The 24,510-nt window shown below is 41.8% G+C and overlaps 1 protein-coding gene across 3 annotated transcripts in view; it reads left to right on the top strand.

Moving 5' to 3' along the window:
* Window positions 1–24,510, top strand: part of NME7 (NME/NM23 family member 7) — a 175,736-nt gene that overhangs the window by 134,243 nt on the left and 16,983 nt on the right. The window contains exons 11-12 of one of the 3 annotated variants that reach the window (XM_075907002.1): window positions 10,089–10,196; window positions 15,013–15,085. In XM_075907002.1, the coding sequence (XP_075763117.1) occupies window positions 10,089–10,196; window positions 15,013–15,085 (181 nt within the window). Of the gene's footprint in view, window positions 1–10,088; window positions 10,197–13,417; window positions 14,987–15,012; window positions 15,086–24,510 lie in introns of those variants that run through there. The other 2 variants (XM_075907016.1, XM_075907007.1) reach the window with 2 other exon arrangements.

A 24,510-nucleotide genomic window follows, 5' to 3' on the forward strand; every position in this document is an offset into this window, starting at 1 on the left:
GACATGATTGAATTGCTTAAATGTTATTTAGGGTCAAACATCTGACTCTGTCCTTTTGGTTTTAATTGTGCATATCAGCTATTAGAGATCTAATGAAAAAGCTAATACAGATTGTGCCAAGGCCTGCTAGCTAGGAGGTTTAATGACTTCCTTATAAAGATAAGCTTCCAGTGTCAGATTCTTCTTTACGATATGGCTTCTTTGTGGTGATCTGGTAATACAACAGACCAACAAAGCCAAGAGATCTAGTAGGTTCAGGATTCCATTCTTTAACACAATCTTATGGCCCCTACCGTGTGACCCTGAGAGAGCAAGCATTTTACCAGAACAAAGTTTCTTGTGCCCTCAGTCCCACCTCAGAGAAAGGGAGCAGTGTTTCTCAGAAGATAAGGGAAATACTGAGGTCACAGTGTCTGGAAGGTGAAAAGATATTGCAATAGCAATGTCTGCTGTCTCCTATCTTCAGTTCCTCAGGATAGATGGCTAGTCACAGTGGCCTTGCATTTACATAGCAACTTTCATCTTAATAGGTTACAAAACATCTCTCAATCTTCTGATTCTGTAATTTGTTTACAAACAGAAATGGCTTTATCCATCAACAAAATGCTCCATGCTCTGGGCTGAACAAAACAGTTGTGCAATGTTGTTGTGTTGTTTGGGCAGGAAATGGAGAGATATATCAAGGTGAAACTGCAAGGAGAAAGTAAAGAAGCAGAATGTAATTAACTCAACTGGCGCTTTGTCAGGACACATGGGCTTAACTCCCTTACTCTTTCTAGAGGAGCCACAAGAAATCAGTAGTAAGGGTCAGAAATTCTGGGGGTAAGAGTCAATTATTATTGCTCCAAAAAGTTTCATGCAGGAAGCTTGCAGTGATTTATCTCCAAGAGTCACTAATAATAATTTGTTCTTATAGAGCTTATTCCTGTAATGTATTGAGCATTTTCCAGCATCCTTGAAATCAGTGGAAGTAGAAGGTAGCATGAACAGGTGTATATAGCACCTTTCATGTTTGTCATTTGTGTTGCTCAGAATCTGTTGGGGCGTTTTCCTGTACAGGGCTTGGTACTGTAAGATGCTGAGTTGTCTTTAATACTGAAAATGTTGGTTGCCATGTCAGTTAGGAAGACTTTGCTTAGTGACAACTGATGTTATTTATTATGTGTATTACTGAAGTGCAGTGAAGGAGCCCCAACCAATGACTAGGATCCCATTGTACTAGATGTTGTACAAACACAGAACAAAAAGGTGGTCTCTGCCCCCAAAGAGCTTAACCAAACAATTAACGTCTAAGCAAGAGACAGCAGATGGATACAGACAACAAGCAAGAGTACAAGTAAACAATGAGACTGTATTGGTCAGCGTGATAGGCAGTCATCTCTAGAACCAGCAACCTAACTGTTGTCAATTTTTGGCAAGCATCGTGGAAAAGAAGAGTTGTACATAGGAATTTGAAGGTAGGATAATGAGGTAGTTTTGCAGAGTTTCTGTAGAGCACCACACAACTATGAGGGGCTATATGGGAAAAAGAAAATGTAATGAATGGGGGTATGTCTACACTACCCCGCTAGTTCAAACTAGCGGGGTAATGTAGGCATACCGCACTTGCAAATGAAGCCCGGGATTTGAATTTCCCGGGCTTCATTTGCATAAGCGGGGAGCCGCCATTTTTAAAACCCCGCTGGTTCGAACCCCGTGCAGCACGGCTACATGGGGCTCGAACTAGGTAGTTCGAACTAGGCTTCCTATTCCAAACTACTGGTACACCTCGTACCTCGTTCCTGTAGTCAGCGCTGGTCAGTTTTCAACACCGAGGTGTACCAGTAGTTCGGAATAGGAAGCCTAGTCCGAACTACCTAGTTCGAGCCCCGTGTAGCCGCACTGCACGGGGTTCGAACCAGCGGGGTTTTAAAAATGGCAGCTCCCCGCTTATGCAAATGAAGCCCGGGAAATTCAAATCCCGGGCTTCATTTGCAAGTGCGGTATGCCTACATTACCCTGCTAGTTCGAACTAGCGGGGTAGTGTAGACATACCCAGGGTGATAGAACAGAAGAGGGGGTTGCAGATCACAGCCTTCTTCATATATCCTTTATTAGTATGGAGTTGAAGTATCTTGGGGTATGTCTACACTACAGCACTAATTCGAACTAGTTAATTCAAACTAAGCTAATTTGAACTACAGGCAGTCCTCGAGTTACACGGATCTGACTTATGTCGGATCCGCAGTTACGAACAGGGTTTGCTCCGCGTCTCCCTGGTCAGCTGGAGACCAGCAGACCAGGGAGACGGGGAGCAAAGCCTCTGAGGACGCCGGCAGCGGGACAGCCACGGCGCGTCTGGGCTGTCCCGCTGCCCACGTGCTCCTCGGCTTTTCTCTGCGTCTCCCTGGTCTGCTGGTCTTCAGCAGACCAAGGAGACGCGGAGCAAAGCTGTGGAGGACCTGGGCGGCAGGACCGTGGTGTGTCTCGGTCCGCCGCCCGCATCTCCCTGGTCTGCTGGGGGGGAGTGCAGCTAGTATGCCTTCCTCCCCCCCCCCCCCCCCAGCAGACCAGGCTTTTCTCCAGACGCCTGTGGTGGAGCAGCTGGGGCGCTGCCAGTTGGTGCCGCAGCGCCGCTCTGGGCGCTACTGGACCAACCCGGCAGCACCCCAGCTGCTCTGCCCCAGGCGTCCTGATTCAGCTGCTGCTGGTCAGTTTCAGCAGGAGCGGCGCTACTGGAGCAACACAGCAGCACCCCAGCTGCTCTGCTCCAGGCGTCCCCAAGTCAGCCGGTGCTGAAACTGACCAGCGCTGACTACAGGAAGCCCGAGGCAGAGTTGCTCTGCCCCCGGCTTCCTGGAATCAGCCGCTGATCAGTTTCAGCAGCAGCTGTCTTGGGGACGCCTGGGGTTCTTAAGTTGAATCTGTATGCAAGTCGGAACTGGCGTCCAGATTCAGCCTGTTGAAACTGATCAGCGGCTGATTCCAGGAAGCCCAGGGCAGAGCAACTCTGCCTCGGGCTTCCTGTAGTCAGCTGCTGGTCAGTTTCAGCAGCGGCTGAATCTGGATGCCAGTTCCGACTTACATACAGATTCAACTTAAGAACAAACCTACAGTCCCTATCTTGTACGTAACCCAGGGACTGCTTGTAGTGCATCTAGACCTAAAAACTAGTTCAAATTAGCGTTTTGCTAATTCGAACTAGCATGTCCACACTGAGTGGACCCTGAACCGAGGTTAAGGCTGGCCGGAAGCAGTGCCGGCAGGGCATCAGGTTAGGACTTAGAGCATGGAGCTGCTGTCTCAGGCTAGCTGAGGGCTGTGCTTAAAGGGACCCGACCCCCATCCCGGACAGACAGTTCTCAGGGTTCCCCGCTTGCTAGTCTACCTCGATGAGGGACAGCAAAGCAGTCCTGTCTTGGAGTGCCCTGAGTGCCCGCACTCGGCACATCACAGCACTCGGCCATCAGGCCGGCTGCACTTGCCGCAGGCTGCCATCCGGGGGGGGGGGTCAATCGGGGGACTGCAGGAGAGCTTCCACCCCGAGGAGCCCGCAGAGCCAGCCCAGTCCTCCCCATTGGGGGCTCGTACCCCATTCCTCCCTCACCTCCTTCCACTTACCCCTCCCTAGCCCCCCTTCCTGATGTACAAAATAAAGGAAACGTGTGTTCAAAAATAGAAACTCTCTTTATTTAACAAAACCGGGGGGGGGGGGATGAACCTCTGGGGAGACTGGGAAAAGGAGGTAGGAGAGGGGAAGAGACCTGGGAAACCTGGGAGGAGGGAGCAAGAAGTGGGAAGCCAGGGGAAGAAGGAGGAGAGGAAGTATCAAACTATAGTACGCCATATCTTCAGTACTGTGTACTGATGTGGTCTCCTCACCTCAAAAGAGATGTTTTGGCCTTGGAAAGGGTTCAGAAAAGGGCAACTAAAATGATTAGGGGTTTGGAACAGGTCCCATACGAAGAGAGGCTAAAAAGACTGGGACTTTTCAGCTTAGAAAAGAGGAGACAGAGGAGGGATATGATAGAGGTCTATAAAATCATGAGTGGTGTGGAGAGGGTGCATAAAGAAAAGTTCTTCATTAGTTCCCATAATAGAAGGACTAGAAGACACCAAATGAAATGAATGGGTAGCAGGCTTCAAACTAATAATAGAAAGTTCTTCTTCACAAAGCAAATAGTCAACCTGTGGAACTCCTTGCCACAGGATGCTGTGAAGGCTAGAACTATAACCGAGTTTAAAGAGAAATTAGATAAATTCATGGAGGTTGGGTCCATGGAGTGCTATTAGCCAGGGGGTAGAAACGGTGTCCCTGGCTTCTGTTTGTGGAAGTCTGGAGATGGATGGCACAAGACAAATGGCTTGGTCATTGTCTTCGGTCCATCCCCTCCAGGGTCCCTAGTGTTGGCCGCTGTCGGCAGACAGGCTACTGGGCTAGATGGACCTTTGGTCTGCCCCAGTACGGCCGTTCTTATGTTCTAAGCTCAGGGCTCAGGGTCGGGGGTCTCACTGGACCACCTTGATTTTCATGCAAACCTGCTCCTGGGTTTGCATGTGGCCTTTGGTGGCCAGGCTGGCAGCTATCCTGCCTTAGACAGCCACTTTCCTGTGCCTAGTGCGGAGGTCGTGGATGAGGTCCACGATTTCCGCACTAGACCAGGCGGGCACCTGCCTCTTGCGGCCCCAGACAGGCTCCTGGGAGCCGCCAGCCTGGTCCCGGGAAGAGGGGGAGGGCTGGGTGGCAGTGGGTGGCTGGCTTGTGCCGTGCCAGGTGCAGGGTCTGCTGGCTGGGTGCTGGCAGGCTTGCACCTGGTACGGGCACCGTAGCCAGACCGTGCCCCTTTAAGGTCTCCGGGGACGGAAGGGGAGCAGATGAGTTTCCCTGGTTGTGCCCAGAGTGGCCACCAGGGCAAGCTGGGAAGGGCTAGCCTCCCACTAGTTTGAATTAAGTGGCTACACAGCCCTTAATTCAAACTACTTAATTCGAACTAGGCGTTAGTCCTTGTAGAATCAGGTTTACCTAGTTCAAATTAAGCGCTCCGCTAGTTTGAATTAAGTTCGAACTAGCAGTTTGCCTGTGTAGCGCCTATGAAAGTTAATTCGAACTAACGGCTGTTAGTTCAAATTAACTTTGTAGTGTAGACATACCCTTGAAGAGTTGAAGTATCTTGAAGAAGAATATCTGTGAGGATTTGTCACTTGTACGGTAGACTGCTTTCGAGGGAACTTTGCCCATTCTATATAGGACTCCCAGCAGCACAAGAATTGGCTAGGATATGGACTGCAATTTAAAACCAGTTTACACAGGTTCCTTGGAAGCTGCAGCTGGCTTCTTAGGCAACTGCTTGTGACCTGACTCTATGCTTGCACCATTGAAAGGCACGATTGGGATTGTCTCCAGGGAGAAATGGGCACAGTAAACATATGATATGGGCTCAGAGTTTCCCTAGCAGAGCTTGCATATGATGTCACACATTGCTCCATTGTAATTGAAACACAAGAAATACATACTACTGCAGTCAGAGAATCTTTCAAGGGTTTTCTGCTCAGAGTACGTTGTCAGTATGTTCCAACCTGAGCCAGTTATCCTTCTGTATCAGAAAGAAGGAGGTAATCTCTGTTTTTCCATCCTTCACCTCTGCTGCATCTGAGAGCAGCAAACGTGCGCAGCTGCAGTATGAGGTTTTTTTCACTCTATGGCATCAGTCTCATTAGCTCTGAAACCATCAATTAAACAAAGACATTTAAAAAACTGGACAGAAAACAATTAACTCAATAAACATGCTATGGATGAATAATTTAGGGTGTTTCTCACTGTTCTGCTCAGTATATGTTGGCTTTCTCCTTTCTGCTGCAAGGTAACCTGAGCAGAATTTTTAGCAGTTTCTTTTTCTTGTAGTCTGAGAAAATGCACAGTAATCAAACACTGGACAGTTTTTGAAAACTGATATAATTGAATGCAAGGGAACAGTGTTGCAAGCAAGGGAAAGAAAGCCCATACAAATCTACTTTCTGCAGACTCTGGATGGAATGGTTTGGGCTCTTTGTAGGGGATGTGAAGGAGAAACTGGGCAGATACCTAACTTGAATTCTGTTTAGGAATTAAAGCAACATTAATGCAAACAGCAAGGATGGTTGAGAAACTGGGTGAGGATTTAGGAGCTCTGTGGTCATTTTCCAGCTTTGTCACAAGTTCCTGTGTAACCTTGGGCAAGTTAAATCTCCTGATGCTTCAGTTCTTGCTCTGAAAATGGAGATACTTTTTTCTCCCATCCTTTGTCTATTGTGTCTACTTGGGATTGTAAACTCTTAGGCCAAGGAATGTCTCTTAATATTCATGTACATTACCTTATATAAGGGGTATTAGAGAGATAAGGTGGGTGAGGTAATATATTTTATGTTGGTGAGAGAGAAGCTTTCGAGCCAACAGAGCTTTCTTCAGATCTCAGGATCCAGACCTGAAGAAGAGCTCTGTGTAAGTTTATCTCTGTCACCTACAGAATAAAATATATTACCTCACCTACTTTGTCTTCCTTGAAGTCATTCATTAAACCAAGACAGATTTGAAATGGAACTCAGAGCAACTAATAGTCTATTTTAAAGACTGTGAGCATCTTCTTTTTCTTATACCGTCTTATTTATTTCTCTTTGCTGCTCATTCCCCTTCCACTTGCCAGTGTGTAATTTACCCACATTTTGCAGACCTACTGAATTTCAAATTGAGTTATTTTACCATTTATATCCATTTTTCTGACCAACTTATACCTCTTCTGTAACTTACCATTTACTCCATCACTGAATCTAACCCAGAAACTTGGACAAGTATTACTCCTGTTTCCTCCATATCTGAATTTGGCCCATTGTTTGTTAGAGCACGCTTAAATAATACAGTGAATTAACTTTCTTTTAAAAGTCACTTAGGCACCAGCATTGGAATCAGAAAAGAACAGGACAAGTAGAAATGCTATCTGGGCTAGTAAGTGTGTCAATTTTTTTGCCCACAGAATAGGAAGTCTGTGGGTAGATTGAGTGATAGCAGACCTGCAGCACCATTAGACTGCCAGTCAGAGGGAAGGATGGCTGGAAGGAATGAGTGGGAGTAAAGCAAAGAGAATTTAATTGCCTCACGAAAGAGGAAAGAGAAAAAATCTGAGCTGAACAGAATAGCCTGTGTAGCAATTTTTTTGTAGACCTGCCTGCCATCTAAAACAGGTGCTGCTGCAGGTACAATACAGAGTGTGGTTTGATTTTAAGCAGGATAAAACAGCTTGCAAAAGGGACAGGCTTCAGTCAGAATTCAAAGGCAATTTTACCAGAAAGGCAAGAAATAGTTGAATTTGTCAACCAAACCAGGGCAGGCTTTGTAGTATTGATTACTTAGTGCTGCTGATGACAAATACAATCTGATACATTTTTTTACAGCCCTGCAGTTGCATTCCTGACTGTCTTTTCCTTGTCCAGGCAATTTAACATGCAAATCAGTCCTTGCGCCCTGTTTTCACACTGATTTTTAAACACACAAGTATGTGCACAGTGTTGATTTAAAAAAATGAAAAATGCGTGGGGACAGAAGATTATACTAAAGAATATAAGGAACTTAGATATAAACTCTCATTCCAGAATTTATGATGATCTACATATCAGTTGGCTGCATGTCAGAAGCATTAAAAGTTTTTCATGAAATTGTCAAAAAGCACAGTAAGTTTTGTGATAAGACTTGGAAGTGAGTGTTCGACCTTTCATATTGATTCCTTCCATGGATTTGACCTCTCTGCTGCTCATGTGGAGTATGTGTAAACAGAAAATGCGTCACTTAGGCAACAAGAAGCTCCTGCTACTAATTACTCCATAAAATAGAACAAGAATACCGTGTGTTTTAACAGTGGAGCCTGACTTCAGTTTTTCAGATTTTTTGAAATACTCTTCAACTAGCAGGCCAGAGTTGAAGCATCTTGGAACAACTATACTAACACCCAATTAAATGAAAGATTTTTATAGAGACAACAAATTAGATTCCTTGAAAGTATCTTAGGAAAACAAACAGAAAGCTTATCACTACAGTTGCTGATGGCTAAATTGACATCAGATTTGTGCAGGTTGGGAAACCTTAGGCTCATCTTGCATAGCACATTTAGATGGTATGACTCTGTGGAATAAAAACCAGGCATTCTAGTGATCATAGTAGAAGATCTCAAAACTAGTTGACTTGGATTTAGAAGGAGCAGAGGTGGATATGGACTACTCAGATGGTGTGCAGGCCAAGTTCAGACAAACTACAGCTTGTAATGTTGTGCACTGCATCAGTTGTAATGATGACCTTGGTATTCTGCTACTAGGAAAGGATTTTCTTAGTCGAAAATGCCTTTGAAAATAAAATCACATTTTAAAAGTTGGTCTATTTAAGTCCCAAAAGATTACTTGAACTTCAAGCTCTATCGTGGATAGATGCCAGAACAGATCACTGTGATCATCTAGTCTGACCTGAAGTATATTACAGTCCATAGACTTACCTGAATTAATTCAATCCCTTGCTAATGCTTTTGAGGCAACAATGAGCGATGTCCATAGTAGTGAAAACCATAGTAAAAAAATTCCGAGGGGTAGCCTGTTGGTGTGTAACTGAAAAAACTTCAACAACAAATAGTCCTTCAACACTCTTAGAAACTAACCAAAAATGTAAATGGTATCATGAGCTTTCGTGGGAACAACCCACTTTTTCAGATTGTGTTGTGCCCAGGAAAGCTCATGATACCATTGACATTTTTGGTTAGTCTCTAAGGGCTCATCTCGACTACTGTAGAGTGTTGAAAGAGGATATGCAAATTCCACAGGAATTTGCATATCTTCTTCTGATCTCACTTTTGAAAGCAGAGTTCGCCGAAAAAGCCACGTCTAAACTACATTCATTTTTGAAAGCTCTGCTTTTGAAAGTGAAATCGGAAGAAGATATGCAAATTCCCATGGAATTTGCATATTCTCTTTCGACACTCTAATGTAGTCTAGATGAACCCTAAGGGTGCTACAGGACTATTCGCTATAGTAAAAAATTATCAAGAATATATTGCAGAAACAACCTCAGAATGTTGTCATGTGAGGTAGGGCCATTCTTAACAAAATCAAGATCATGAGGTTTTTCATGGTGGACTTAATCATCATTGATATTGAATTCTCTTGCTTTTCAAGAAGATGATCTCCTGGGTTTTTAAACTTTACAAAAGTTAGGAAGTCCGGAACTCATGGCAGCGAAAGACCATCGTTGCCATTGTGACATTTTAATGATCTTTGTAGGTGGCAAATTTGAAGGGGCAAACATTTCTATATCATTAGAGGTAAAGCTGTAAAAAAAAAACAATTTTCACTGCTAAAGGCAAGAAGAAAAATGCAAAATTTGTCCTCAGTAATGGCCCATCTTATCCACGAGAAATGAGTCCTTAGAATTTGTAAATTATTCCATTTGGTAAGGTTACTATTATACAGTGAAAATACAATATGAAATATGTAGTTTATGGAGAGAGTATGAAAACAAGCATTTATATATAGCATGTGAAATATAAACTCTGAGAACAGGAATAAATTGAGTGGTTTTTATTTTCTTAATTAAAAATAAAAAGAACCATATTTATTTGTGTGTGTTTGTGCAGAAGCAAAAGAAAAGTATATGTAACAACAAAAATAGAGAGCAACAGGCATATATCTTCAAATTTTTTTTATTTTTTTTTTTTTTTATCAGTGAGAGTAATTCACCATTGGGTCATGGTGGATTCTCATCACTGAGAATTTTTGAATCAAGATTGGATTGTTTTTCTAAAAAGTTGGATTTAGGAATTACTTTGGAAAGTTGTGTTATACCCGGGGTAAGATTCAGGTCTTGGAATCTAGGAATTACACTAGACACATGTAAGAGAGTTTTCACCCTTTGGTTCCCATCCTGGTCATAGCTTTTCAGCCACATGCATACATAAAATCCAAGTTGGAATTTATGTCTTAACTTTCATTTTTGGTATATTGTACATAGAATGTATGCTTTACTTGATACATGTTTGTGTTGTCCATGATGTAACAATACTATGAGTTTCACACCGTGTTAATATTTTTATATTCAATAGGAAATAGCCCGTCATCTTCGACCTGGAACCTTGCGTGCCATCTTTGGTAAAAACAAGATTCAGAATGCTGTCCACTGTACAGATCTACCTGAGGATGGGCTTTTGGAGGTAAGGGTTCAGTAAATACACGCATCTCTTTTGTAGCTGGGTTTTTTAAATTATAAAATAAAACTAGCAATTTTCTGGGGTTATTTAACATGTGTTGTGTTGGGAGAAATAGTGCTGGCATCTAGTGATAAGTTAAAAATAAAACAGCTGGTAAATTTATTAAAATAAATTAATTCAACTACATGATTAAGCCACAGGCAGAATTCTGATTCGTATAGTGGCTTAAGACTTCACCCATGCAAGTTTCTCAGGATGCTATTGAACAAAGTAGTGAACCAATGTCAGAAGCATTATTTCATCAGAACCCTCTCATTCACCTAATCTTCCTGAGGAATATTTAGCAATTTGACAAATGCACAAGATTACAAAAACACCTTTGGTGATCAGCTTTGTTTTTGACATCTATGGGTAATTACAGAAATTCCTCGCTTAACACATGCCCGCTTAACACATTTTTGCAATAGCACGATTTTTGGGGGGGGGGGGAACGTTTTTCGAACAACGCGACCTGTCTGGCCAGAGGGGGTCACCGGGGAACTGTGCGGTGAGCAGAGAACCTCCGCCATTTTTTAAGGAGGCAGACAAAGCCCTGTGTAGCTGCCGGTGACCAGCGAGCTGGGAAAACCCAGCCGCCAGCTGCAGGCGGGGGACAGAGGAGAGGGAACGAGGCATCCAGCCAGAGGAGGTCGCCGGGGAATGGCGTGGCGAGCAGAGAACCTCCGGAGGCAGGGTAATCCCAGCGCAGCTGCCAGTGACCAGCCAGCTGGGGAAACCCAGCCCCCATCTGCAAGCCCCCTCCCCTGTCCTTCCCTTCCCTTCCCTTCCCCAGAGCCAAACACCTCCCCTCCCTGCTATAACGCAGTCCCCTTTCTCCCCCAACCTTATGTCCCGGTCCCAGCTGCTAACAAATGCAGGCTGGAGCTGCAAGCGCACATGCGCTTGAAACGCAACCCCCACCTTTTCCATTATTGTCAATGGGAAAATTGACCCTGCATAACACGTTTTCGCTTAGCACGATCATTTTCTGAAACGTTTCTACCGTGTTAAATGAGGAATTACTCTGTCTATCAGTAGGTCTAATCTATGCTTTGTTAATTCTGTAATTAGTGCCTGTTTTTGGCTTTTAACATTTTCATTAAAATTCAATAAAAATTAAGCTAGAATTAAAGCTCATTTCAGACAAAATACTATTGATAATATATGGAACAAAAAACATTATAAAACACCAACCTATACAACCAAGCATAGCAGGAGAATTAAAGCTTTCCCTTTGTGTACATGAAACTTTTGCTGGATTTGTTTTTTTAGTGAGTTTTACTTTATACAGGAAATAGCAAAGTACTTATTCTAATAGAGCTTACTCTTGGCTAGCTGACACAATTTTAAACACCATTTGTTCTTGTCTACACGGATTACAAAGTCATGATTTAAAATGACCTCATTTTTTTTTTTTTTTAGTGAAGGCTAGTTCCAGGGGTGAGAGGACAGTTCAATCTCTGATTCATTCTATCGTTATAGTGTTGGTTTAGTGATTTCAACATTTTTCCACTGAGAGCTGATTTAAGGCATTGTTCTAATCAGATCTACACTTCAGCGTTTTGTCAGGGGAGCTCTGTCAGTCAAGGCAGGTGAAAAACCACACACCTCAGCCAGCATAGCTATGCTGGCAAACCCCACAGTGTAGACACAGCTATACTGGAAGAGTGCTTCTCTCAGCATAGCTAGTGTCATTCAGGGAGGTAGTAATGGAATGATAATGGAAAAATGCCTTCGTTGCAAAAGTTGCATCTACATTAGAAGGCTTTGCTGGTATAGCTATACTGACAAAGCATGTGTAGTACAGGCAAGGCCTGGAAAATTAACTCTACCAGTAGAGTTAAAATGTTATCTACACATAAATATATATGCACACCAGCGTGATATAGTTATACTGGCATAAATGTGCTTTCTTTCGCTGGTAGACCTCTTCCTGTGGATGGGAAAGGGAATAACTACACTGCTGTAACTATGTCCTATCTTGAAATAACTGCTAAATAAATAAATGCTAATCAAACCTATAAATGACAGCTATTCTGCTATAATTTTCAAGTATATACCAGCTCTTAGCAAACTAATTTGGCATATAACACCAGACTGTCATCAAATGGTATCTATTGGTCATTGCTTGCTTGGGCTGGATTTGAACTAGTGACTAGAAATGAAAGTCGCCATTATAGTAGTAATGATCTGGACCATGCAGTCATACATCAGTGAATATTTTAACAAGCAGAGAGTGAGTAGGATGTCATCACCCACTAAGATTAGAAGCCTTTTGTAGAGCAGGAGAGAAAGGGTTTAACCACTAAAAATAAACCATCCAGTGTTGACTGGCATTTCAGTATATCTAGCAGACTTCCATGTAAACAACCTGGGCCATGTTGAGTAATGCACCATGGTTGCTTTTCATGAAAGAAGTGGCATAAAGCAACTGGAGTGTACAAGTGAATCTTGCCCTGCTTCTCCCCAATTAATTTGAAGTCTGAAGTTCCATCTCAGTATTCTGATTGCATGAACTCTAACACTACTGTCATGGGTCATGATGTTCTCTGAATCCCGCAAGCGTTATCAAACTTATGCACACTATTTCATAGCATGTTAATTAATATTTTGAGCATGTGCTTTGCAGTCCATAAACATTTCTCTTTTTTTAATTGCTTTTTTATCATTATGCTCTTGCAGCCATATGACTTTTCATCTGTCACTCATTTCTCCTTTGACAATTAGGGCACCTCTACACAGCAGGGCTAAAGCTGAAATAAGCTACACAACTTGAGCTACGTCAATTGTGTAGTTTAAGTCAAAATATCTTATTTTGGCTTTTGGCACTGTCTACACAACAGAAAGTCTGAGTTAGAGCATTCTTCCTCCGACTTCCCTTACTCCTTGTAAAGTGAGGGTTACAGAAGTTGGAGTAAGAAGTCCTCCAGCTCGACAATATTTCAACATTATGTCAAAATAAATGTTTGCTATGTAGACGTGAACTATGTTATGTTAGGTTGTGCAGACATAGCCTAAGAGCTATAGCAGCAATAATGAAGACCATCCACCAATGTTGCATTATTAATGTAATGAAACAGTGAATAGTACATTCTGAGTCCTTAGCAAACAGACCTTGTTATATAAATTACCAGAGCTTTTTGATTCCTAGAATTCATGTACTACTTCTAACTCTTCTTTTTAAGGTCAGTTTTGAAATTAATACGATTGACTGAAAATCCAGCTAAGCAGAAAAAAAAGAACTTCTTGGTGGTTTTATGGTCTTGGCATGTACAACCAACTTTGCTTAGTGTACCTGCTGAAATAGTAGTGAGATAATACACATTCACTTGATCTGAGGGAAGGACTGCATTGAAAAGCTTATTGAGAATGAGATGGAGAGAGTCAGTATAAATTCCCCAAGTCTGTCATTGAGTAGTTCATCTAGACCTGTATTGCTTTAATAATAGTAATATACCACCTTTCATCTCAAAGTGCTTTTTTAGCTCTCTGTACACTGTACAGTTGCGTCGAAGTGCAGCCAGCAAGATGACACCAAACGCAAGCAAGGGTGGATTTTGTTCAAAGACTGTGAAGACAAACCACTGATATTACAAAAACAGTTATGGTGATATATTTTGATGAATGATTTAGCATTTTAATAATAGATTGAATTCAAAATATAAATTTTTGGGGCCTCCGACAATGTGAATTCACTCCCTAGTAGAAAGACAGACTTGTGAGTCCCATTCATGGCTCTCCATCACTACATAATGGAGCTGACAGGGTCTAATCCATTTCATATGTTTCAATGGAAATTTGGTTACAGTCTGCCATGGTTATGATGCTGCAGTTGTTCCCATGAGACTGGACTAAATTACTCACTGGCATAACGCCATTGACTTTTATGAAGTTATGCTGGAGATAAATGTGTTCTCAGGCTAATGTGGAAAAAACCCTGACCCTTGTAATGCCCAAAGGGAGGAGAAACTTGACCCAAGAAACTTGACCCTTGGCCCACACCTTTTTGGAGTGGAATTATTAATGCACTACATCACCTCACTGTGATACTTTTTTCAACAATGAACTCCTCAAATGCATGCCCCTCTACTCTGACTACCAGTAAGGCCCTGGCTTCAATAACCTGACCGTATACAAATCCCGGCATTCCTTCCAGCCAAGAAAGCAGCGCTGTAATGATTGGGTACTGACATGACACGGGAACTCCTGAGGCCATGTCTACACCATCACAGTAAGCTGACCTGAGTTACACCATTCCAGCTACTTGAATAATGTAACTGAAGTCAACATAGCTAAGGTCAACTTACCTCAGTGTCTCCACTGCTCTGTGCTGAAGCAAGACACTCTCCAATTCACATACTTACTCTTCTCATTCTGGTGCAGTACAAGAGTCAATCATACAGGTCTCTGCTATCAATTTAGCAGGTCTTCATTAGCCCCACTATATTGACCCCGCTGCATTGATCACAGCAGTATCGATCTCTGATAAGTGTAGACATGGCCTAAGTCAGCTCTGACATGAGACGTGCACCCATGCTCTCTCCCTCCTGCACCCCTCAGTTTGGCCGAGTCACTTCCAAAAATTTCATATCAAAATGTGAAAACCTTGTAGCAAAATTTTTGCTGCATTTTTGGCAAAAAGTGAAATGTTAAGTGCAACGAATACTTTGCAAAACAAAACACAAAATTAGTGTTAAACATAATGGTGGGAAAATGTGTGAGCATTTATTTATTTTGCCCTGCTCTACTATATAACTGCATTTTGTTTTCTGCTGAATAGGACATGGACTCATTTCACCTCCTGGGTCCTGCCAGATTTTGCTCTCGGAACATAAACTGTAAGCCTAGAGGCCGTAAGTCTGCCTGGAGTGAGTTGCCTGTAGCCCTTGGTCTGTCAGAGGGGTGGGTAGGTAATCTGGAGCCAGTTGTTGCTGCCCCAAAAAGAAGGTTGGGCCAGACCGAGAACATATGTGCTCATTCATTGGATAGCCCAGGTAGCCTCTAACCCAGCAGTTCTTGGCAGTCATAACCAGTTGTTACATCTCACTTGCTCTTCCCTGAAGAGACTCTCAGAGTAGCCTTCTGCTTCAGGAAGAGAGTGTGGCCCACTATGTTTGTAAAAGGACAATTTTAATCCAGAGCAGGAGAAGAATTATTTATTGGTTGTATTACTGTGATATCTAGAGGTTCCAATCAAGATTGGAGTCACTTCATGCTAGGCTTTGGACAATCCGTGCCCCAAAAAACATAAATTCTAAATAGACAAGAAAGTCAGAGAGAGGATTATTCCCATTTTGCAGCTGGGAAACTGAAGATGGGGCAGTTTCCTAATACTAATACAGACTTGACTTTTGCCCTTGTCAGACTGAGAGAGAGAAGGGATATCTGCTTAACCTGTCACCTTTTCCTTAGAGATACTTCAATAGGCTGTGAGGGGGAGTGCGAATTTTCCACTTTGTGACAGGTTCTTCAACTGATATTTGAGCACTGTTTAGTAGTAGGGTACCAGTGATTGCCATAGGATTTGTTTAGGTATTCCTTGTTCTGTGTATTGGTTATTTTAAGCTCTCTCTTTCTTTCTCTCCATCTGCAAAATTACCAATAAACTCTGATTAAAGATCAGCCTGAACTGGATTTGGAGAGTGTTATTTCGGGCAATTGCTGTTCAGCTGGCCCAGAGATTAGAACAAAATACTTCAACCTCTTAAAAGAGAGAGACAGTAAGAGGTATTTTTAGTTCTTTTAGGTACTTTTAATTCTGCACGCCGACTTTTCAGAGCTTGGTGGTAGTACTCTATCTGTGGGGCTGAAAAATGAGGAAGCAGCTTTTTTAAAAAATCAGTTCATTGTCACTAGCTCTCTGTAGTTTGACCCTGACCTCTTGGCTTTGTTCTGCAAACTACTTCACATTTTAGCCAGTCACAAAGCAAGTCAAAGTTAATGAATAACTCTGGTAACTGATTTGAGGCAGGAGGGAGGAGATGGAATTTAGCCTGAAACATTGCCGTAATTAGAGTCAGCATATGTTCATTCATGAAATTATAACTTCTGTTTTTATTTTTGGTATAATTTGGATGATGGGAGTACAGTTAAATCTATTTAGTGCTCTTCACCTAGCTGCATAGGGCCCTTAATTATTTCATCTCTGTGTGTATCCTTGCATGTCTTTGTTAATATATACTTACTGGTGATAATGTATAGAAAGGAGTGACTGAAATGATTGATCTAAAAAAACCTAGACACAATTTTACTATCTGTTACCTGTTTGAAGACAAGGGGTAGCTCCAATGTAATTTGAGGGGCAGGGGACATATTTGTGGCAATATGCAAATCAGGCAATTTTTGACAGTTCAAAAAAGCTGAAACTAATACCTTGTTTTCCATACAACAATAATCTAAATTTTCATCTCAATTTGATTGACAAGGTTATGTGATATACAGCTTAGAGGATATTTCCAGAGTTTAAAAGAAAAATCTTTTTTATTTAAAGTTAAGGTTGCTAAGCTGTATAACAAAAAAATACATACCAAGGCTGTAGCATTAATAAAATGTAGGCATTTAAATGTATGTCAATACTCAGTTAAAGTGCCATAGATAGGAATGTAACTTGTATGGTTCAGGCACTGTTAAAGAAACCTATTCAAGCCAAAAATCAAGCATTCAGAAATATCCAACAAACCTTCATTCTGCCCCTTCTTGAGAAGGTGAGAGCTATTTACAAACATATCAAATAACTTTAAGGGCACATCTTCACTCAACCACATTGAAGATTGATGTTCTGGTGTTTGATTTAGTGGGTCTAGTACAGACCCATAAGTCGAACAGTGAAAGCAGCTCCGGCTGACGCCTGTACTCCTTGCGAGGAGTAAGGGAAGCCGACGGCCTCCTGCAGTAGGGATGCTGCTAAGCTTGGCTTAAGGTAAACAGACTCCAGCTATGTATTCTACTTTCCAGGTCTAGTGTAGACCTGGCCTAAGAGTTACATAAAGTTCACAACTTAGGTATTTTAGTTTGAGGTGAGAGTGAAAAGAAGAGTTAGGTTCTAGATTCAGAGCGGCATTGACCTTTGAAAAAATTCAGGGGAAAGTTAGGATCTTACTAACTAATCCTAACATGCTGTAGCAAAATTCTCTAACCAATCATATCCCAGCCATTTTAACGAATATACTTAGTTTCTGTCTGATATATAATTAATTTTGCTATCAAAGAAACAAAGATCATACAGAAAAACAATCGAGAAATGGAAACCATAATGACAAAACTATAAAGAAATGAGGATTTCACAACCACAGCTATTGATACGTGGTTTCTTGCCGGACAAAAGACTATCAGAGTTTTCTTTAAAGTATTAAAGTTTTCTTTAACCATCTTAAGATCTGTTTCTTTATTTGGTGACTGTTACTATTAGGTCAGGATCGCCTTTTAACAGCCCAATATTACATTGTTTTAATGTAAGTAAGATGAAATGTGAGGATGTGACTTCCAGCTTCTTAGCTAATGGCTGCTGCTCTTCTAATATAGCTGCAGAAAAAACCTTAGGCCTTATAACATGGCTACAGGAAAAAGCCTTATCCTTACAATGTTGTTGGTGATTCAAAGCAAGCATTGATACTTATATTAATACTCAACACAGTTGTCATATTCTAGCGTTCAGTCCAGTCACTTGCTCTGTAACCTGGGTTGCCTCTCAGTGTTTTGCTGTTGTAGTTCCACACTGGGCCACACTCAACCAGTCCCCCAATATATGCAGGCACACACCAAGAGTCTGTGTTCTAGGCAGCCCCTAGTCACCAGGTCTAACCCCAGCAGCCTGTCTGCAGCCCCACTGTGGCTTCCACCAGTCTTGGTCATGGTGACCCCAACATACTCCCAGTCCTGAATTACTTCAAAACTGCTTGCCCTGATGTGTCCAGCCCTCTGTGGGACAGCTCACAAGAAGAGTAAAATCTCTTTATTCCTCTAAAGAGACCCAAAAAAATCACAGCTAAAAATCACCTAACTATGGTGAATACACTCCTCCCTTTAATGTGACAGCACAGAGATGATTTGCAGCAAAATAAAACATTTATTAGCAATAGGACATAAGTGATAGTGAAAGGAATAAAGTTAGAAAAGAGTTGCATACAAATAGAAGTGAAAACACACACCTAAAAGACTAAAACTTAATCTCACATGGTATAGGCTTTGGATAAGATGGCTTCTCTCACCAGTCAGTCTTCCCAGCAATGGCTAGCTTTCCTTCAGACAGGACTGTCCCCAAAAGTACAAGGTGCTGGCTTCCCTGGTTGTCTTAGAGGAAAGATCTTTGTGTATATCTCATCTACATTCAGTTCCCAAGACTTCAGCCACCCCTTAGTCGAAGGCCCCATCATTCTTAGCTTGCAAGAGCTCAAGCCTTTTATATCTGTCTAATGATGGGTGCCAAAGATAGCTTCTATCCTTGCCTGTATCTCCCAAAGTTCAGTGACTTTGTTTCAAGAGGCAGGATGGTCTCCTGCTGTTCTTCTCTTCCTGTAGGCTTCCCATCCTTCAGTATAATTTCTGTAAAAATGGGGCTTCCATCATTTCTCATGCCACCAGCCTGCTGGGTGTAGACATGCCATTTCTTTCCCCACTTCTTAGCTTGATAACTTGGTTTATCTGGCATGTCAATGGACCGTCATTGTCTTTGCCTGTTGGCCAAACTGAGCCACACATGCTGACTCGAAACTGCCTTGTGAGCTTTAATAGTTCTTTTTAAATTGCAATCCTGGTGTTTCTGGTGAACCATGTCTCATTTGTATTCAAGACCTGCGCAGACCTTTTTACCAGCTCCCACTGATATGCTTGGCTTGAACACATTTTAGGTATATTTCCAACATAAATCCATAACTCTTAGTATCTATCCCATATAAATATCATGCAAGAGTAATGATCAGTTAGTTATTCATTTTCAAATGATACAAATGGCATAGTTTGTTCAAAGACAGTTACAGTGGTGTGTGGAGTGTGACTACTGGAGCAGGCTCCCCAACTGCAGGGATGGGGTAAAGAGGGCAATTGCACATGGAGCCCAGCATTTCAAAAGGGGTTAGAGCTCCCAGCTTGCCACAACAGCTGGGCTCTCAAAGCCCCTTTTTAAAGGCAGCAGGAGCTCTGCTCCGTGGGGCTCTCGAAGTTGGGGGTGGGGAGCGCCCAGCATGGTGCTCCAGGTTGTGCTAAGGGCTGACTGCCTTCATCCATGCCCCTTTTGCCTGAAGCTCCAACCCTTCCAGAGGCACAGAGCTGCCCCCTCTTTGCCCCCAGGCCTGGAATGGCTGTCGACCCTGCTGTACCAGGGTGTTTAGTGGCAGGGTAGCGTTTGGAGCTGTTGTGCAGCTGAAGATTGCAAGCGATGCATATAATTGTTTGACTAAGTATTTGATGTATTCCACTTGTATTTTTGTAATTGTCTGCTGTCCGTAGGGGCTTCTGCAAAGCTGTGATGCAGAATTGTGACATAGAGTCCAGAGAAGTAACAGAGAGGTAGCCGTGTTAGTCTGATCTTGGTAAAACAAAAAAAGCAGTCATGTAGCACTTTAAAGACTAACATGATGGTTTATTAGGAGATGAGCTTTCATGGGGCAGACCCTGAAGAAGTGGGTCTGCCCCACGAAAGCTCATCACCTTATAAACCATCATGTTAGTCTTTAAAGTGCTACATGACTGCTTTTTTTGTTTTACCAGGGTCCAGAGAGGCACATGTTGTGCATTCTTATAGAGACTTTTCTTCTTTCTTGTTCTGTTGTTTCTCTTAATCTAAAATTAATCATTCAGAGTAACAGTGTGTGCTTGCTCTTTGAGTGTGGAAAAATTCAATGCTCCCATGTCATTAAATGTCTAATGGCAATTTTCACAAGGGGAGGTGCGTTTAATGCAATGTCTTGGTGAGAGCCAACCTGAAATTTCAGTGTGACTCTTCTCTTCCCCTCTTAAATCATCGGGTAGGGATTCTGGTGTGCTGTCAAATGGCTGCCAAATTCCGCGCCAGAGGAGTTTGATTTTAATGTTGGATGGGTCAATTCCTATCTGTGATTTGTGTAACAGTGTGGGGTGAAAGACCTCATATGACTTGTCTTAATTACTTTGATTATTTATAATTTCAGACTATTGTGCAGCAGTACACCTGGCAATAATGAATAATAAAAAACTAGAGTCCTTTGTTAAAAGATACAAATATTGAAAGTAATCTTTTTGTTGCAACAAACTTTGTGTAATAAACTATATGAATGAATAACTCTGGAAAGCATAAAGATGCTAAAAAGTATACAATTTCTTAGTGTGAAATTTCAGTGTGTCACATTCTGAACAAAGGTCTCCTGCATTGTTTGTTACATATTAACTTCTCTGGCATGCAATCAGCCTCTAGCCTCTGAGAACTAACTCTTACTATTCACACGGGGATGCAATTTGTAAAACATTACACAGCAGAAGCGCAGAATATGGCAATGAACCTTTCAATAAGGGTGTTCCATTTGTACAGTATTTCTTTGCAAGAGCATTTAAATTGTTAATAAAGAAGCCATTGTTTCCCAGTCATATGGCAATTGTGCAATGAAGTCTTTTTTTATTAGGCCTGTACTGAGCTGCGTAATCCATAGTAAGATTGTTTTAATAATCTCAAATGAAAAGGGAATTTTTTTGAACTTTTCATGAAAACAGTAGGCATTTTAAAAGACTGAATTTGCATCTGTCACTTTTGTATATATACTAATTTTCAGAGAGATTTGTGAGATGATAAAGATTGTGATATAAGTCTTCTACCACTTTGGTTTTTGAATACCTGCTATCCAGGAGGTATGTGCATAGAAAAGAAAAAATCTGGAATGCAGGAAAATATTTTGTATCTAATTTGGGGGTGGCTATGCACATGTTTGCTAGCACTGGAATTTTGTCTCAAAGTTTCCTTATGCTGTGTACCTTGCTGGTAACAAGAGGTGACTCAGTACAAAGAATGAAGAGGACTTTCTCCATGGAAAAGTAAATGGAAAAGAAAATAGTAGGCCTAAAGTAGATGTATTACTTTTAGTTCTTTTGATGCTTTAGGGAGGAAAGATAAAGCCCTAAGGCACTGTTAGTTCATTGCTAACATAAGAACAGCCATACTGGGTCAGATCAAAGGTCCATTCAGCCCAGTACCCTGTCTGCCAATGGTGGCCAATGCCAGGTGTCCCAGAGGGAGTGAACTGAATAGGTAATGATCAAGCGATCTCTCTCCTGCCATCCATCTCCACCCTCTGACAAACAGAAGCTAGCGACACCATTCCTTACCAATTCTGGCTAATAGCCATTAATGGACTTAACCTCCATGAATTTATCTAGTTCTCTTTTAAACCCTGTTATAGTCCTAGCCTTCACAACCTCCTGAGGCAAGGAGTTCCACAGATTGACTATGCGCTGTGTGAAGAAGAACTTCCTTTTATTTATTTTAAACCTGCTGCTCATTAGTTTCATTTGGTGGCCCCTAGTTCTTATATTATGAGAACAAGTAAATAACTTCCTTGTTCACTTTCTCCATACCACTCATGATTGTATATACCTCTATCATATCCCCCCTTAGTCTCCTTTTCTCCAAGCTGCAAAGTCCTAGTCTCTTTAATCTCTCCTCATATGGGACCCATTCCAAACCCCTAATCATTTGAGTTGCCCTTCTATGAACCTTTCCTAATGCCAGTATATCTTTTGTGAGATGAGACCACATCTGTATGCAGTATTCAAGATGTGGGTGTACCATGGATTTATATAAGGGCAATAAGATCTTCTCCGTCAGTCTTTGAACATGGTGAGTGAAATGGTTATGCCTCCTCTAGATTGGCCAAAGGAACCATGCTGAAACTGTGTTTAAGTGGTGTTTAGAAACATTCAGCTAACATGCTTTAGCTGCCATAGAAGATGAAGCCCATACTCCACCAATTTTGCCAATCTAGGCACTAGAGGAAAGATGTTAACAAGCTGGGAGCGGATCAGACAAGCTATGTTCATTTCATCTTATCTCATAGATATCTGTGTCAGTGGTTCTCCAGCAGGGGTACGCAAGGGTGGTGTTCTGAGAGTACATCAGCTCATCTAGATATTTGCCTAACTTTACAACAGGCTATAAAAAAGCACTATCAAAATCAGTACAAACTAAAATGTCATGCAAGCAAAGACTTGTTTATACTGCTGTGTATACGACACACTGACATGGAAGTACAATATTTATATTCCAATCAATTTGTTTTATGACTGTATAGTAAAAATGAGAAAGTGAGCAATTTTTCTATAATAATGTACCGTGACACTTATGTCTGATTTTGTAAGCAAGTTGTTTTTAAGCAGAGGTGAAACTTGGGGATATGTAAGACGCATCAGACTCCTGAAAGGGATGTAGTAATCTAGAAAAGTTGAGAAACACTTTATATGATAAATGAGATATTCAGATAGATAAATAGATATTATACAGAGAGATAGAGAGAGAATATGCTGAGCTAGAAATTTTAAATGTTTGATGTTAAGACTTCTTAAAAGCCTGTCTAGCCTGCTTGTTTTGGCCTGACTTCTTTCTTAGATTCCATCTGAAACAGGGGCACATTCTCATGGGACTGCTAGATTCTGCTGTTCATGCGCCACAACTACATTTCTATGTTTAGCTCACTAATTCCATCAAAGCTAATGTGGATGTGTCTACTGGAGCTGGAAATTACACCTGCTAGCACCAGTGTAAATGTACCCTGTGTTGTATAGAACTGTGTGACTGTAAGGCTGTTTTCTGTCCACTACTACACATTTAGGAGCCCAAACACAAAGCGGGTATGTGAGCTAAAAAGCTTACAGTCCAGGTAGTACAGAAGAGCCTTGAATGGAATCCTGACCTCATTGAAATCAATAGGAATTTTGCTATTGACATCAGAGAACGTCTTAACATGATTGGTTATTACAGGAAGTTTCATTGACTTGTAGGACTTTGGACAAGTCTCACTGTCTTACTATGTGTTGGTTTCCCCATCTATGTATGTAAATAGTGGTGATAACACTGAGCCATTCCATAGGGGAGTGAAAGTCGTGAGACTTAATTACATTGTTTGAAAGTTCTTTGAGTGCCAAAGTTGTGTAAAACAATCAAAAGGTGAAAGATCACTTGGACTACAGCAAGATGGGGTAGTATTAACACTCAACATTTTGGAGTAAATCCCCTGAAAGAAGAGGTTATTTATGGTTTGTAAAATGTTACCATTTTCTTAGGTGTGAAATAATCTTTGTTGTACCACCAACTGTAGCATATATGGTTCCCTAGTAAGTTACTTTGCATCTGTGCCAGGCTGCTTAGGGATAGCTTGTTAGCTGTACATCTCCCAATGTGCCTCTTGGGCCATATTTACACAACTGCAGTAAGTCAACCTTAGGTCCGCAACTCCAGCAATGTACTTAGGTCAAGTTACCTCAGGGATAACTTTCCTGTCAACTTATCTTACCTTACTCTTTTCATCAGAGGTAGAGTACAGGGGTCATCTGGAGAGCAATCTGCAGTTGACTGGCAGGTCTTCACTAGACCAGCTAAATCGACTACCGGTGGCTCAATCTGAGAGCATCAGTCCCAGCAGAAGTGTAGATGTGGCCTTGGTGCAGTAATTATTTTAACTTCTAATGGGTGTGAGCTCACCTTATTGCCCTTTACTAGCGTCTTCCTTCTCAGGTACTTTAATATAGATATTCACTAGCTATAGCAAACAATACGCAAATCTCTAAATCACTGGTGTAGTGACTTCACTCTGAATAGACTCTCTTGTTCTCCCTTTTGCAGTTGTGCTCCCATTTGCTCCTGTGGTATACTCCTGTGAGTTACACAGTTACAATGTGGAAACCTCACAGGATTTGCCTCTTCCTTTTTCACATGTGTGTCATCTGCAGGGAATTCTGCATCATAGGGACCTGATATTTGGAAGTGTTGAGCACCCAGAACTTCATTTGAAGTCAATGTGAGTGCCCCACCCCTGTGCAAATCAGCCCCCCTGCTTTTTATTGTTAGCCATTTTATAGCTATTTACATTCTTTAAAGCTATTTTTTCCTGTAGCCTGGCGCTATGATTCCTTTAGTACTTGCTCAAACTAGACAGGGAAATACTGGGCGTGGATGAGAGTCATCTTAGATGTTGCAGGAAGTGTGGTTTGAATTGATATCGAACCAATATCCCAGGACAATGTTGGGAACTGCATGCTGTGGTCTTGAAATGTGTTGTGAATGCAGGAGTTACCACATCAAAGGGCTGTGTGGACCAGTATC

This window comes from Pelodiscus sinensis, chromosome 1 (assembly GCF_049634645.1).
Source record: "Pelodiscus sinensis isolate JC-2024 chromosome 1, ASM4963464v1, whole genome shotgun sequence".
Taxonomy (NCBI): domain Eukaryota; kingdom Metazoa; phylum Chordata; order Testudines; family Trionychidae; genus Pelodiscus; species Pelodiscus sinensis.